The 17,123-nt window shown below is 43.1% G+C and overlaps 1 protein-coding gene across 1 annotated transcript; it reads left to right on the top strand.

Annotated features, from left to right (window-relative positions):
- Positions 1 to 4,905: 4,905 nt before the first annotated feature.
- Positions 4,906 to 16,801, top strand: F2 (coagulation factor II, thrombin). The gene is made up of 14 exons (XM_079309146.1): positions 4,906 to 5,062; positions 5,940 to 6,103; positions 7,070 to 7,094; positions 7,294 to 7,344; positions 7,826 to 7,931; positions 8,013 to 8,143; positions 9,772 to 10,068; positions 10,436 to 10,549; positions 10,806 to 10,929; positions 11,408 to 11,575; positions 11,908 to 12,081; positions 12,182 to 12,360; positions 13,526 to 13,596; positions 14,347 to 16,801. The coding sequence occupies exons 1-14, from the start codon at positions 4,984 to 4,986 to the stop codon at positions 14,488 to 14,490; spliced, it is 1,827 nt and encodes a 608-aa protein (XP_079165272.1). The 5' UTR covers positions 4,906 to 4,983; the 3' UTR covers positions 14,491 to 16,801.
- Positions 16,802 to 17,123: the final 322 nt, after the last annotated feature.

The raw sequence follows: 17,123 nt of genomic DNA, 5'->3' as shown, positions 1-17,123 counted from the left end.
ATTAGCAGAAGCAAAGTCCTGCCTTGGAGCGAGGGCTGAGTGTTCCTTCTCTGATGTCATCTGTTTTGATTGCTGTCTGCTTCCTTCAACTTACAGTGACCAGATAGTCTGTTTTAAGACATGAAAAGGATAGTTTTGTGTCTCACTGTGCAATTTTCAGTGTCCCCAGCTGAAAGGCTCCTCACCTCTCCACATAAAGGTTGACTAGTTCATTCTTGCTCAGAAGATTTTCCATTTCCTCTACACATTTAAGTTGGGGTCAATAATTTTTTCCATTGTTTCTCTTCACACATTCTTGCTTCTTCTCTTCCCCTTCTTTCCTACCCCTGCACCAAAACATCAAAAGATAGCACTGCCACTGCTACATCCCAATATCCTCTCTGCTCCATTTTATTCAGTGCCTGTTTGTCAGCTGAGGCATGCTGATGTAAATTAGTACTGTTGCAGGAAGGAAGTGCACAGCTATGTGAACTTGACCTCCTAGGAAGGGCTGATAATATCAGACCTAAAAGGTCTTTCAGACTTGCCTGCTCTGCACTCTTTTTACATGTTATAGGAACACCACTTTCATTTGCTGAATTCTCAGTTTTAGCTATTCTTGCTCTCTTATGCCTCTCTAACATCTGCAATTCCCCAGTGTTTTTGTTTAGTCTTCTTTAGTGGCTTTATTAAATTCTCTGAGGTTTTTATATCCACTGTGCAAGAGGAAAATATAGAGGCACCAGGGAATCATAAGTAGCACAGTTCCCTTTTGGGGTGCTATGAATGAAGTTATGTGACATTCCTAAAAGCTGCTCTTTGCCATTTCTACATTAATTTTTTTTTCATGAAATTTTATTACCTGTTTGCAGACAAAGTGCTAGAGTGAGATCCATGACACTTGGATGTGATGTAAAGATAGAAGGGGAATTCGGTTGATAAACCTTTGTGTGTCCTAATTTTAAATTATTTTCTCTTTCGGGGCACGTGACCTAAGTCTTCCCTGAGTGTTTGGAGCACAGGCATGCAAGGGGGCTTGTAATTGAAGCTGCAGTGCTTCCTACTGTTCTCTCTTTGGTGCCTATCCAAACTCAAATATTGACACAGCTGCAAAATGTTCTCACTGGAGCTGGGCTCATGTGCTGTGTTTGAAGCATGTGCCCTCTGTCACAGCAGAACTGGGAGAGAAAGGGGAGCGATGGGGGGAAAGGGTGGGGAGAGCCCAGACCCCTATTGCCTAAATAGCTGACCTGCTGCTTTATTCTAAGGTAACAGGAGAGAAATAGAAGGAGCAATTATGAATTAGGAGGCCTTCACAGAAACACTGTTCACCTGACAGTTGATCTGAGTAGGTTGGGAACATGTCTGTGCCATGCTGCACGTATCACTTGGCTGCAAGATAAACTTAGCTGGCTAATTCTGAGGAGCCCATAGGTGACTCCCATGGGCCCCTGGTGTCTTTGTCTTAGAAACAGCATGTTCTCATATGAACAACCTTTTGCTTGACAGCAAAATGATGCATAAAGTTGTTTACTTCTAGGAAATTCCTACAAAAGCCCTGAAGACCATGGTGCTGGTGAGCCTCAAGATGGATAGATCTGTAGAGGGTGCCATGGCCTGACTAGATAGCAGTGCAGTGCTATATAGCTTAGTGTTTGCAGCATCTGAAGGGGTGTGCGATTACCTAATGCTGTACCCTTTCTCATAATGGTATTTTAATGACTGCATTGTGGGCTCTGAGTGCTCTTTTTCATTGGGATGCATAATAAGCCCTCCTGCCAGTGCATTATATTTGGTGCAGTTGTCAGGATCCTGGTGAGAAGGGAAGGATAGCAAGGAAAAGGAAGTGTGCCTGCCTGGTGCCATATGCTGGCATGGGGAGCAGTTACACAGCATGCTGCCTTTCAGTGCCAGTGCCAGCAGACCTGTGGATCACCCAGCTGCCTGGAGATCCTGTGCACCCATTACCATTACAGGTTAGGCAGCAAGCACACAGCTCTCCTGGGTGGTGAGGTCCACCATGCTGGCAGGGCTTCACCGAAGCTCTGGGGTGCTGCTGCAACACTCCTGGGTGACAAGTGCCAAGGTCTTTTGCATGATTGGGGCAGGGCCACACCGGGTGTCAGAGATGCACACAGGTGTTGCATTTAAAGCTCACACCGTGGTCAGGGTTCAGCCCCTGGCCAACTTGTAAAGTGGTTTAAACCTGACCAAGGTGTTTGAATGAAAAGGAGTAGGCTGCAAGGGAAGGAGACAATTCTCTGGGTCCTTAAGTCCCCCCCACAACTGGCAGCTCCCTGGCCCTCAGGGCCAGGGGAACCCCTGGGTGAAGGGATAAGGGTTTAATCTTTCTGATTGTATCCAAGACATTGCTTTGATCAAACTCTGTAACTCACTTTAGGAGTTACATGGATAAATTGATAAATGCCTCAACTATTGAACCAGCAAACTGTATCCATCACAGGGCATATAAAGATCCAAGAAAATGGGCCTAGGCCAAACCTGCTATATTCTGCTCCCTGGAAGTTGAAAAAATAGTTAACACAGGAAAAAAAAAGCCAAAGGCTTTCTTTACTTAAAAAGAGGAATCAACACAAGGAAGGAAAGAGATCAAAACTCCCAATTGTGTTACAAGTCATAACTCTGGATGGTAAAGGTATTTTAACTCTCTTGTCCTAAGAAAGACATTCATGGGTGAGTAAAGGCAGAAAGAAAATGTAATTATAAAAATTTGCTTATAGGAATGGAAGAGTTAAATATTGGAGGGGTGGAAGTCAACACTGGAGAGGTGGTAGCTGATGCGTGCTCTGCTGCTGCAGAGGCTAACCACAGGAATGGGAGAAACAGAGAGAAATCCTAAAAGCACATTATGGAATGAGAAAGTCCACAACGTGAAGAGTCAGCATCTTTAATTACTAATATTGTTGTGAGACACCCAAAAGGGCTAGAAAGTGTCTCAGGATTTAGTGAAAATCTCCAATTGCAAAGCAAAACCAAAGTAAAAAAACAGAAGAAAAACCTAAGTAATAGATATAGCCTTGAGTAATCTAGAGATAAAAGGTTTGCCTTGATAGGTGAGTTTGTCTTGTATCACTGGGGAAAGAACTACAGCTAAAAAAAGCAGCCAGACATAGTGACAGAATCATCATCAGTTTCAGTAAGTTTTTCAAATAAATGCTTAAGCAATAAAATGAATGTAGGAATCAGAACAGAAATAATGTTAAGGGAAGATGGAATAGGTAAGTATTCAAAGATATTAATATCTGTCTAATAACCAAGCTTCACTGCTGTATTGTATTGCATTGCTTAAAGTTAGCCTTTTATACTGCATGATCCCATGGGAGGGGTAAGACCTTTGCTTTGAAGGAAAGACAAGAGGGTAAAAACCTAGGCAAAAGTAGAACAATGTTGACATAAATTGTAGTGTAAAGACTGCCTGGTTATTATAAAGAAGAGACAGAGTTGCAGAAATGAAAGTGATTGAAGATACTGAAAGCTGCTTGTGCTTCCTCCTCCAGTGAGGAGTGGAGGTGGCTGTGTGGGACACAGCAGCAGCTCTAACGTCACCACTCTTCTTTGTGCTCTTTCCTGTCCCTGCCTGTGCTCTCTGCCTAAATGCTGCTTACCCTGCTAAGTAACATGGGTATTTCTAAGGTTGTGTGCAATCCCTTGCACACACTCTCCACCCAGGTCATTTCCACCCAAGGAATTCCAACCATTCCTATAAGTGTCTCTCAAAAATCCAGAGCAGGCAGTAGAGATATGTGTGATGAGAACAGGAGATACTCTTATGTGAGGAAGGAAGCCTCTGCAACTGCTCTTTGTACCAGTGTCCAGAGTCATTCCTCAGCCACCCTAATGCTAATATTTGCACTCCTTCTATGGAGATAAACATTACAGATGTATCAGCTGCACAGAGGCACAGCACAAAATATGCTCCCTGCTGGCAGGAGACACTTTTATTCCATGTGGCAATTCCTGAGACTCCCCCCACACTGGCCTGCTTTTTTCTGTTTTTTCACTCTTGCCAATAGACTGCTTGCTGTAGCAATCATTAGAGCCTTCCCAGCTCTGGTAGTCCAGTTCTTGACTTAATAGCTGATGTCATGACATCCAGAGCATTCCTGTCTCCCTGTTCCTGGAAGCCCTTGTTTTCCTGGCTGGTTTTGGGTGTGCTAGCACCCTGCTTGTCAGAGTTTCTGTTTCCTTTTGGATGGACTTTAGTACATTCCACTATAGGGGGGAAAAAAGGGGGAGCCCAGCCTTCATGCTGCTTCATCCTCCTCCACTCAGCTAGGAATTATAAGGCATTGGGAAGAATGCTGACCTAACTGGGAGGAAAATTTAAATTCCCAGTGGGTTGTCAAAGGCACCCTTTCTGCTCCTTGTCATGGGCAAGGAGCAGAACTGTGTATTGTGGTGTATTGTGGTGCCAAAATAGCTGAGGCTGAGCTTGCTGATAACTGCAGGAAGGAAAGACAACTGAGCACTAGGGAGAATCGGGGGTGTTTGCAGCTAAAAAGAGCAGGACTGGCAATGGCTAAGGAGATCTCAAAGTCTTCCTAGTGTTCCAGGCCACTAGAGTACAGCCTCTGAAAAGAGTCAGAGGCAGGAACCTGAACCAGCATGATGAGGAAGCAGTGATGGTGCCAGTGGCCACACGGGAACAAAGCCAGGGAAAAGGAGCAAGCTCTCTGGCTGGGATGGCTGTGAGCTGGCAGAAGTACCTCTCTCCAGCCCGAGCTCTTCCTGTGCCCTGGGACAGACTTGTCATCTTGCTACTCATGCCATATTCTCACATATGGAATAGGAAGTTAAGTAAGGAAAAGATGCTCTGACAGGAGGGAGAGATGCCAAGAGAAGAAGGATAAGAGTCCCACTGTCCCTGACACACCACGACCTGAAGCCCTGTTTCTTCATTCTGGTTCAATATTAACCCAGCAGGGCTGTGACTCCACTTATTCTGCTTCCTTTGCAATTCCCCTGCTGCCAGGGCTGTACAGCATGGCGCACACCAAAACCAGCATACTGAGAGGCCTGCTCTTCTCCAGCCTTCTGCACCTCACCTTGAGCCATGCTGAAGGTAAGACTCAAGAGCAGAAGTCGCAGATGACAGAAGGAAGAAAGATGGGGTTAGTTCTTTCCAGGGGTACACAGTTTTCTTCCTCAAGTCAGGAGTACAGGCTAAAAGCTTGAAGCTGGGAGTAAAAGGGTGCTGAGAATGGGGTGAACATAGGAAGATGCAGCTGCATCTCTCAGCTGGTGACAGAAACTCAGTGGATTTTATGGATCACCTGGGAAATGGCAGGGAAGGGGACTATAGCTCAGTCCAGGATCAAGTGTAACACAACTATGGTGCTTTAGGGGATAGAGTTCCTCAGCTGACCAGTGACTTCAATTCTCCATTGCCTTCACAGCTGTCCCTTATTGAAACTTTAGGTCATAAAAAATATGCCACCTTCCTGTTCACTGCTCCTTTTCTTAGAGCCTCTGTCTTTTCATAACATGAGATTAAGGCCTCTCAGACCCACTACTGTGTAGGGGAAGGTCTGTCTCTAGGCCCAAATCAGGGGCTCTGAACATGAAATGGAACCCAGCTGTGCTTATCTCAGTGTTCTGAGGCTGGCAAGACAGAAATACAGAGGCTGGGGACAGGGACAGCAGCAAGCTCAAAGTAAACAAGCCTCTATCTAACTACAAATGAGCCCAGCAGCTTTGCTGAGGAAGCAAAGTTCCTGTCACTTCTGTTCCCTAAGTGATGGGAGTGTCACAGAATGAATTCTAGAGAGCCTGCTCTGATCAAGTGTAGACCTGGCAGGGCTTCTCTTCTCTGTATGGTGCACTGGGGGAGGCTGGGATCACCACATCAACTGCATGTGATTTTTGGAAACTGCAAGGAGAGACAAAGGTGCCCTCTGGCTGTGAGCAGCCCTTTGACTGGCAGTGTTCTGACCCGATAGTTTTCCTGGAAAAGGGGCAGGCATTGTCACTGCTCAAGCGCCACCGACGTGCCAACAAGGGATTTCTAGAAGAGATGCTTAAAGGGAACCTGGAGCGAGAGTGCCTGGAGGAGACGTGCAATTATGAGGAGGCTTTCGAAGCCCTCGAATCCATCGATCAGACGGTATGTACCAGGAAACTTTCCCCCAGCCAGCCTCTAGGGAGACAGCAGCAGGCTGCACACACAGCCAGGAGCCAGGGTTATAATACTCAATTCTGTGAACCAAAGATGAGGCAGATGTGTGCATGCCCCACAGCAAGCTCAGGCTTCCTTAGGGAACTTCCATCCTTGAGACACTGCAGGAAATACATCTGAAAGCTCAAGTACTTTTCTCTCCCTCCCTATGCATGAAGTGACAAGGTACCATTGGTAGCATCTTCCACCAGCTCAGCATGGTACCTCACACGTGAGCTGTGAGGTACAGAAACTCACAGAAGCACTGGCATAGTAGCCAAACACTGAGTTCAGGTGCCTCAGACTCCTTTGAGCTGAAGCTTTTGCACACCTTGTTCCTTTTTCTGGTTTCCAGACTCACCTACTCTGCCAAATTTGTGCTGCATCCTTTCGGGATTTACTCCTAGCCCCAAGCCTGGTGCCCCTGCAGAATTTCACACCAAAAAATACAACAGATAAACAATTAGGACCCTAAGCCAGCAAGACACTACCTCTGTGGAGCACTTCAAAAGCAATCAGCATCAGGCTGCATGGTAGAGATGTAGATGCAAAGAGCTACATGCGCTCTGTGGCCTTAGAAGTTCCAGGTGCAGCTGCTTGGACTTCTGCAATGTAGCCCACTGCACTATGGAAAGCTCTGCAGGTTGATGAAGGTTGTAAACATCTTTGGTCTCTTTAGAAACAACAGTACTGTCTTGATTCCTGAGTCTGATGTGTGAGAATGTGCTTTTGTATCAGATTTTTTTTCTTTGACTCCATAGTAATTGGTATAAACAGAGCTAAGTTAGTCTTTCCTTTTGTTGTGATGGGAAGTTCTCTTACTGGTTTGAATTGCAGTAGCCAAGAAAAATTTGATGTTCTGTGCCCCTAAATATATTTATTTATTTATTTATTTATTTATTTTCTTTTTTATAGGACATATTTTGGTCAAAATACCAAGGTAAGTTGTTTTGAGTCCTGCAGGTACTCTTATCTCTTAGCATGCACTGTCTCATCCTGGAGAGATGGCTCCCTCTTTTAACAGCTCATTTTCTAGGGCTAAGCACTTATGTTTTGTCTCTAGATGATAAACTGGTTCAAATGATGATGCTGATTTGGATTGCTTTCATATAATGTGTCTCTTTTTCTTATTTTGCTAGTATGTCAGGGCCTGGGAAATTCCAGGACACTTCTGGATGCTTGTCTAGAAGGTATGAACTTCATGCTGACCTCAGTCTACTAGATACAGTGAGTGCCAGGAATTTGCTTCCTGCAGAGATTGTACAGAAAAAAAATAAACTGATGTTGGAGAAGCCGTCTAATTATAAAGAAAAATAGCAGGGGAGGAATTTGAAATTATTTCTTATTCTATTTCCCCACTAACCATTTCAACAAACGATCTGGCTTGTGCACTGAAATAGCATGGGGTAAATATCCTTATCCTTGCAACACAATCAGGTGTGAGCAGCCTCTCAGAAAGGCTCTGAGCCAAAGCAAAGCACAGAGCTCCCTCTGATGAGGCAGAGAAAGCTTAGGCTGTTTGCTCTTCTCACAGGAAGAGGATGCCTCTGCTCTGCAGGCTCATGCACCCAGCAAAAGTTAAAGGGATATGTGAGATGGTACTTCTGACCTTGAAAAATGCAACATCCAATTCCACTGACTCTGGCTTACATTGTGTTGGGATTTTGACAGGTAACTGTGCTCTGGGGCTGGGCCAGAACTATCGGGGAACAATTAGCCACACCAAATCTGGGACTGAATGTCAAGTGTGGACAAGCAAATATCCACATATTCCTAAGTAAGTTCATCTCCTGCATACTCCTTAAGAGTTCCCTGGGGTGTCCTTCCTTCCTAGCCTAACCAGCCTTGTCTCTCATAGATTTAATGTCACCATTTATCCCAACCTCATTGAGAACTACTGCAGGAACCCAGACAACGACTCAGAAGGCCCATGGTGCTATACTCGAGACCCAGCGGTGGAACGGGAGGCGTGTCCCATCCCTGTGTGTGGTATGCCCCAGCACTCCAGAGAACCCTTCACTCACAGCAAAACACTGCATGGAGACTGATACTAAATCAGTCAAGGAGAGGGTTAAGGAGGGGGAATGCTTACATGAACAGAGATCAGTAGGAGTAGGGAAGCTACATCTTAAAAGGCTAAAGGAGTTGAGAAAGAAAAGTCACTGAGTTGCCCATACATAATGAGCTGTTTTCTCTAGATTACGTTAATCTAGATCTAAATTAAAACCAGTGTCAGCAGTCCCTGGAATGTACTACAGTATTTTCTAATCAGTCACCCCAAAGTCCTGGCTCAGTTGTCTCTAATTTGTGACAGCCATGAGTCATAATGTTTTTTTGTCTGAACTCCTGCCTTTAGGACTAAATACAATTGGTGCTTGACTGCCAGCTTTAGCATTCTCTCCTGTGGAGATGTGCAGTTTAATATTCACAATCTCAAGTAAACTTAAGAAGATTCCTTTCTCTCATCATTGCACTGGACATGGAGGACGATCCCCCTACACTTACCCGTTCCCGTTTCTAATAAGTACAGAGCTATCTCCCCTGGGACGTGGCCTTTGTCTCAGAAGAAGCGGTAGAGAGAACCTTCTCACACAGCACAAGTTTCTCTTCCAAAAACAGAGACTAGAAGCAACAACTCATAAGCAAAAGTTAGAGATCAGCAATCATTTTGACATATTGAAATTTTAAAAGACATTACCATTGCTCTGGTCTGCAGAACTGAACAAACTGAGAACAAATACTGCTCTGCTTTGAGGCCATTAGGCATCTGTACTGCCTCTGTTAACCAGTTAATTTCTGCAGTATACTGCAGACCTGCAGTATCTTATTGTAACATTTCCATGTGCATGGATATAGCAGGATTAGAAAAGCCTTGGTTTTGTGCAGTTTTTTTATAATCATGTTGACATAAGTCAAAAACAGAAGCAGCCCCACTTATTAAGGTGAATGCTACTTGCCCAGTGACTGTTGTGAAACAGAGTGAATAGTCAAATGGGGTTGCTCTTCACATGAGGATTCATTCCCCGTGCACATGGAGAAGATACCTTGAAGCCACACAAGAATGGGTTATTGGGAATCCCACTCCTGCAGGAAATGATGATTAAAACTTGTAGTCATTAGGACACTTGCAAGAAAAAGTGTGAAAATCTTGCAGGGAAATTTCCCCCTTATCATTAGATTTAGAAACATTGGCAAAAGTTAAATTTGCCATTTTAGTAGAACACCACAGTAAAAGGCTCCCTCAAACGTGGCCTAGTTAAGCATTTTAGAATAAGGTCTTGGAGGACCTAATATAGCAGAACAATGATGCCTGAGACACCTATCCATCCCTTGAGCTGGCTCTCAAAGATGCCCCAGAAGGGAGCACAATATTATTCCTCACATCTTAGTGACAAAGAGAAGTGTGAGGAATAGTGCCAGCCTCACTTCACAGACTGCTGGACCACCTCCGACACTACAATATTTTAGAGGGCCACCACATGCATGGACACACAGTAGGAGCTCCCAAACATAACAGGAGGCCCCATGGCTTTAGTAAAGGGGCTCTGGTGCTATTTGCCAGCAGAACTTCTGAGTACACAGCTATGGCTTAAATCACAACTCTCTTGTCTTTCCAGGTGAAGACAGAACAACAGTTCCATTTACTCCACCAGCCACAGAACCTGCACCAATGGAGCCTTGTGAACCAGAGAAAGGCATGCTTTACACAGGGACTCTGTCAGTTACTGTGTCTGGAGCTAAGTGTCTGCCATGGAACTCTGAGAAAGCCAAAGAGGTACTCCATGGAAAACACATTGACCCAGAAGTGCAGCTGCTGGAGAATTACTGTCGGAATCCAGACAGAGATGAGGAGGGTGTCTGGTGTGTCACAGATCAACCACCCTTCTTTGGCTACTGTGATCTGCACTATTGTGGTAAGAAGTCTGCATAGGTTTGGGTAGGCACAGATTTAAGGCAGTGGCAAATAACAAGAGGAGTAGAATGAAGTACATGGCCTGGGAGGGATAGACAAGGATCTATGTGCACCATGCACACAGGCATCCTGTTTGTCCATTATCACATGTACTAACCTGCCTTAGGTGCATAGCACTATTACCTCTCTCAGGTGTTCTCCCTGAAAACTCACACTGGTGGACAAGACACATTAAAAAGAGTGCTGGTGTTTTAAAACATCATTCCTTCATCACAGACCCACTGTGTGGAGAAAGGAACATTTACATTGCTGATAATTATGGCAACTACACTTAAGTCTTGTACCATGTTTGTCTTTCTATTCCTCAGACAGCTCGATAGAGGATGAGAACCAAGAGTCTGAGGGAATATCAGGACGTTCTACTTCTCCTAAAGAGTTCAAAACCTTCTTTGATGAAAAAACTTTTGGTTCAGGTGAAGCAGGTGAGCAAAAACTCTAGATACAGCATGTTTGCAGAAGGGCTGTAGCTTCTTCCTAATCACAGTTCCTCAGAAACAGCAGCTAGCCAAAAAAAGGGGAAGAAAAATTCCTTTAAGAACTCTTAGAAGTCAATATCCAGTTCCTATCATACAGCTAGTAAGCACTTCCTTTCTAAGATCTTCCAGCTCTGCATTGCTGACTACAGACAACAGTTCTGCAGTGAATTGAGTAACAAAGCCAGATTGCTTGTTTTTTCAGATTGTGGCATTCGTCCTTTATTTGAGAAGAAAAAGATAACAGACAAAAGTGAGAGGGAGCTGCTGGATTCCTACATAGGAAGAATTGTTGGTGGGGATGAGGCAGAAGTTGGCAGTTCCCCCTGGTAAGTATTGTCTTTGCATAGTCTTTGGGAAATGTGTCTTCCTTCTCTTCAGTGCAAGCAGGTAGAAATAAAAGGGCTTTCCTATCTTAGGCAGCATGCACAAATTACAGATTCTAATCAAAGCTTCTCCAAGTGGTTGACAGAGCAGTACTAAAACAGCTGGAAAGAAAATCACCTTTTGAATCAAGTATGCAACCACTGGAGAAAGCATGTTAGTGCATTTCACCTTCATGTCTTCCTCTTTCCAGCTCTGCTGGAACAAAAAATGAGAAACTTCTTCAGGTGAAAAAAAATGGGGTAAATGGCCTATTACATAGTATATACATGTCCAGGGAAGACTTTTGATAGAGAGCTACTTAGACAGTTTTGTCAATATAGCACAGTGCTGTTTTCCTGCTCACTGCCAATTCTGCACATTTTGCATGACACCAGGACCCATTTTGTCCTACTAAGGGCTTACTTCCTCCTCATCTCTCAGGCAGGTGATGCTCTTCAAAAAGTCTCCCCAGGAGCTGCTGTGTGGTGCCAGCCTCATCAGTGACAGCTGGATTCTGACTGCTGCTCATTGTCTTTTTTATCCACCCTGGGACAAGAACTTAAGTACAAGTGACATATTGGTGCGGATTGGCAAGCACATAAGAGCAAAGTAAGAGTATGAATGAAGTGAGAAGGAACTAGGCTTCCTCTTGAAGTAATGAGATACTTTGGAGTTGTGCTGTCATTGAGTATCCAAGGAAGTATATTATAGCTAATGTTACCTGCCTCTGAATAACAGGATCTAACGGGGCTATCATTTGCTGCTCTTACTGATCATGAAGGTTAAAGTGAAAGAGAGCAAGGAAGCCTGGTAAATCTAAAAGGGTGCTCCTATGCAAAGACAGCATTGTCTCAGAGGGTACAAAGCTGAGAGTATCATAAACTTCAGAAGACTCTCAGCTGCTACTGTACAGCAAGTTCTTTCCTTCGTAACTATTTCAGATATGAAAAGAATAAAGAGAAGATTGCTCTCTTGGATAAAATCATCATCCATCCCAAGTACAACTGGAAAGAGAACATGGACCGAGACATTGCACTCATGCACTTAAAGAGACCCATCAGCTTCAGTGACTACATCCATCCTGTCTGCCTGCCTACCAAAGAGGTTGTGCAGAGGTGAGAAGAGAGAGACTTTTCAGGGCAATTTGTAGTAAGAGTGCCAGGCAGGAGAAAGCTGTTACAATACCTTTAATTATACTTGTGCTTCCTTCTACAGGCTGATGCTGGCAGGTTATAAAGGGAGGGTAACTGGCTGGGGAAACTTGAAAGAAACATGGGCCACTAGCCCCACCAACCTGCCCACAGTTCTGCAACAGGTCAATTTGCCCATTGTAGATCAAAGTACCTGCAAGGCATCCACCAAAGTTAAAGTAACTGACAACATGTTCTGTGCAGGTAAGTAACACTGGAGTCACAGGCTCAACTTGCCACAGAAGTCAAGGGCTCTGAGCTCCTGATGTGATTAGTGCAGCAAGGTTACTTTGTGATAACTTGCAAGTGCCCTCCACAAATAACTTCCCTATGAGAAGAAATTTCACAGCACTCAGAAAACATGAAAGCTGGAGAACTTAAAGCTAGGAATAAAGTTTGTAACACCAACCTGTGTCAGGCACTAGTCTAATTCTACTATGTAGCAGCAGCAGGAGAACTAAGCAAAATAAAATTATATTTTTACCAGTTCACAGAGTACTTCAGTGACTTCCTAAATTAAAGGCTGTATCGCTAATGTCCTGTCTACTAGCTTGTCTCAATCTTTTGGAGCCCATTTGTACTTACGGCCACACATTTTGAAGGCTTCCTAAATCTCTTCTAGCATCATAATCTTTTTGAGTGAGAAGGGAAGTGGAGACAAAATTCAAGTTACCAAGAGATTTAGGTACCAGTTTGATAGTTTCTGCTGTATTCTTCATTCTTATCAGTTCTTATAAGCAAGCCTTGTGATTTTTGACTAAATTTGTGCTGTTTGCTCTAAACACATGTGATTGCTTGAATCAGGATGGAAGCCAATTATATGAGAGTGCTGAAAATACAGAGCTCTTATACATTCGTTTTCTAGACAACATTTTTTGAAATAGCTGAGATGCAGACATACAGAAAAAAATGGAGACACAAGTAATGGGAAAATGCAGAGATATTATCTAGTTCATGAGGAATGAACAAATTCCTCTTTCTCTTAATAGTGAGACATTAGGAAGACAGCTGGGAAAAGCAGAACTTACAGTGAAAGGAAGATGAAAGTGGTGACACCAGTATATTTCTACAGCAAATAGAAGAACAGGGAACAAAGATTATTACAAATAAGTTTCTAAGCACAGTAGCTCAAGCTACAGCAATTCTGACGAAAAAACAGGAATGAAAGTACAGGGGGTAGATTCAAGAATGCTGCAAAGACAGATGCAGAGTTAGAATTTTTACATAAAACAAAAGTCCAAGAGTTGACAGAATCAGCAATCTCATGGGTCCCAAAACATTTATGCCATTTATCCCAAAACTTGAAAGAAAACATGGCTAACACCAGCCACTCTCCCTACAGTTAAATGTCCATTTTTCTTGTTTGTAGGTTACAGCCCTGATTCATCAAAGAGAGGAGATGCCTGTGAAGGGGACAGTGGGGGACCTTTTGTAATGAAGGTATGTTCAACAAGTTCAAGCTTATAAGACATACGGAGATAGGTTTGTTCTATGCTGAACTTCAAAGTCCAATAAACAGCAGCAGAGTTGAGCCATTGTTGAATGGCTGAAGCAAACCCAGCTCATGGCCAAGATGAGCAATGGAGACAAATCCTACAGTCATCCAGCCCCATTTTTATACTGAGCTCTTGGCATACTGGAATCTTACCTGGCAGAATGCATGAATGATGGCCAATTCTTAATTAGAGACTTAAGAGTAGAGACAAAATTACTCCAACAAACTCTGTTGGAGATGCCAGTCTGACTCCCAAAGTAGCATCCATCATTAAACAGGCTGGGGCACATCCAAGGTTTAGATCTGAGAGGACAACCAAGTTGCTAAACAATTCAGAGCAGAAGTCTTATGAGGCGTGGCTAAGGGAGCTGGGCTTGTTTAGCCTGGACAAAAGAAAGCTTAGAGCAGACCTCTTGAAAGGAGGTTGTAACCTAGATAGCACTCAGCCTCTTCTTCCTGTCAAGCAAAGGACAAGAGAAAATAGCCTCAAACTGTGCCAGGGGAGGTTCAAGTTGGACATCAGGAGGAGTTTCTTCACTGAAAGAGTACACTCAGTGCTGTGTTTTAGTTAACATAGTGGTGTTTAGTCAAAGGTTGGACTTGATCTTGGAAGTCTTTTCCAGCCTTAATGATCCTCTGATTTTATCAAAGTCTCTTGCTCCCTGTGCCAGTTCAATTTTTTTTCTTTACTTTAGAACCCAGATGACAACCGTTGGTATCAAGTGGGAGTAGTTTCATGGGGAGAAGGCTGTGACCGAGATGGCAAATATGGATTTTACACTCATGTATTCCGCCTGAAAAAGTGGATACGAAAAGTCGTCGAAAATAATGGGCGATAGATGAAGTATTTACCTTGCTTGCTCTCAGTTTTGCTACAATGCTCCACTTTAAAACATAAGCATAGAAGACCCTGAAGTAAAACAAGTTATATCCTTATAACCTGACAAAGGAAAAGTCTTATCCCTTGAAAATAAAACCTCTGAAAGCCATATTCCTTTTATTCATGCTGTTTAGTTGCAGTTGGATCTAAGTCATGACAGGAGCCAGGAGCACTGCTGCACTAGATATAATGGTAGTTACCTGTTGTGCTTCAAACAAATTCTCCTTCCTCCCTTCCATCAGCTATAATCAACAGGTTTTGGACCTCACATAATGGCCTGTCAGTCACAGCAAGCAAGATTATGCCCTTATGTACTATCCCTTTCCTCCCTTCAAGACAAGTAATTTTCTGTTCTAGTTTTTGACCCACACATGTACCAGAGATAACTACCCTACAGCATCTGTGGCATTACAAAAAACACCAATGTCAAAGGCAGAGCAATTAGAAGCTGTTTTGATCAAACACTGTTCTCTCAGTTACAACAGCTGTGTGCAATTCATCCTACAAAGGGAGAGCAGCTTGAATACATTAAGCAGCACTTCCAGTAAGTTCCTACACAGCAGGTGGTGCTGGGTCCTCATTGACTTCAAGGTTCTGAAGGAAGCAATTCATGCAGTCATTGTCAAAACCTGCAAAGGAAGCATCCTGCACTATACCTGTTTGCTTGTGTTATGAAAGCTGCTTAGGGATCTCTTCAAAAACAAGCTTCAGTCTTTCATAAAATCCTCTTTAGCAGGAACTTGTGAACTACTAAGGACCCGGTAAACACAAATTCTTGACCACCCAATTTTGTTTGGCCCTACTAAGACAACCACGAGACTTAAAAATTCTCCTTGCTTCCTATGGCACCACATTTCTAGACTTCTCACTCATAGTGCCATAAGGTAAGTCACAGAAACAATCAGTGAAATTAGCTATACTAAAAAAAAAGTTATTGATCAATTAGTATCTGGCCATCTCTGTTTAGATGGCTCATTTGGGAAGCAAGTTGAAGTAGTGCAATTTGATTGGCCAAATAAAGGATAAAAAACAACCTCTCAAATCTGAAGAACAAAACCTCAACAGCTCAAGTTTCATGACTGTTCAGTCACTGATAACTACAGACATTAAACACTGAAAATATTTAGTCCTTCTAATGTTTAAATTTTAAGCATCACTACTCCTTTACTACTATCAAATAATCTGTGACAAAAGAGGGGAACCACGACCATACAGTTTCTGGAGAAAGTCACTGTTCATATTGACTTGTTACAAACAATACAGAGGAATAATTTTTAAAATTCAGTTTAATGTTATTTAAATATTGTCTGGGCTAAAGATTAGGCTTTATTAATTTATGTGCACAAGTTTTAGTTCAGAACTCCCAGGATATTGAGTCCAACCAAACACTACAAAGACACAGGGCAAAAACTCATTCAGAAAAACAACTATATCTTCTGCTACTCAATTATTCCTGTATTTCACTTCTGATTCAGCTTCAAATTTAAAATAGTTTATGCAGGTTTGCAGGCATTGCTGTTATAACATCCTGAGATAATTAACAAATAGTTCTTCAGAATGTCTGCTGAATATGGTAAAGGAACATATGGATTAATTAAAACATCACTTAGTTTCTTTCAGAGAGCAGCTAGTAATTGAGAGGTAGTGGCAGTAACTCTAGTGTCAGCCAACACAAACTATTCACAAACTTCCCCAGTTTAAGTGCACAAAACCACAGCACTTACCAATAAGGGCCAAACCTTCACTTGTAACAGAGCTGTGTTCCACAAGTGCATGCCCATTTCAGGTTATGAGAAGAGACTGTGACTACTAAATTGAGGCAGTGGAGCAATGAATGGCATCATATCAGTTAACACAGGATGGAGAACGCTTGCAATCGCCTGCTATCACAGTGTGCAAACTCACCATAAGCACCAAGCAGCATTATGTCAACTGCAACCCCTGCCTAGGGGTCCTGTGACAGGAAGATTTCAGACATCTGCAGAAGCTCTGGCATAGATCTGTTGTACAAGTACTAATTTAAAGCCATGTTTTTACTGTAATCAGGCAAGACAGTTTCAGTAGTGGCTCTTACATAGACGCTGCTGGTCCATACCTAGCAAACAACAAAAGCAGCAGTTACATGGAACAGACTAAAGGCTAGCATAGAAGTGTGTTATTTTAAGCCTGCCTGCCCAACTCTTCAATAACTCTGTTCTACCTATGGAACAGATGTGCAATTTATGCTTCACAACCAGTTTTCACATGGAAGTGCAGTAGCAAGGTGAAAATACATCACCTCCACAGAAATGAAAGGGCTAGAAAGGATACATCACCTTAATCTTCATTACTTGGAGCTTCTGAAAAAGGCTAATCACTCATTAAAAAAAAAAAAGTGGCTACAACTTTTGCAGACTAGTTCTCTTGTGTGTCTTAGTTACAATATGGTAACATCTGATGTTTAAGAGCAAAAAGAATGTAGTGAGTGAGGTTCACCTGCATGAGGAACACTACTTAACCAGATGAATTCAGGATAAAGGAGTCCACTGACAGTGCATCACTGCTACTCTATTCCATATCAACAGCAGCAGGCTCCCTCAAAGAAAGCTCCCT

The sequence above is a fragment of the Erithacus rubecula genome, assembly GCF_903797595.1.
Source record: "Erithacus rubecula genome assembly, chromosome: 6".
NCBI lineage: Eukaryota > Metazoa > Chordata > Aves > Passeriformes > Muscicapidae > Erithacus > Erithacus rubecula.
This window is presented reverse-complemented; position numbering and strand designations above follow the sequence as displayed.

Excerpts from the sequence above, each read along its gene's own strand:
- F2 (XM_079309146.1), top strand. The coding sequence starts at position 4,984 with ATGGCGCACACCAAAACCAGCATACTGAGAGGCCTGCTCTTCTCCAGC. Across the intron at positions 7,345-7,825 it reads TCTGGATGCTTGTCTAGAAG|GTAACTGTGCTCTGGGGCTG; the intron begins GTATGAACTTCA and ends GGATTTTGACAG. Across the intron at positions 10,930-11,407 it reads GAAGTTGGCAGTTCCCCCTG|GCAGGTGATGCTCTTCAAAA; the intron begins GTAAGTATTGTC and ends CTCATCTCTCAG.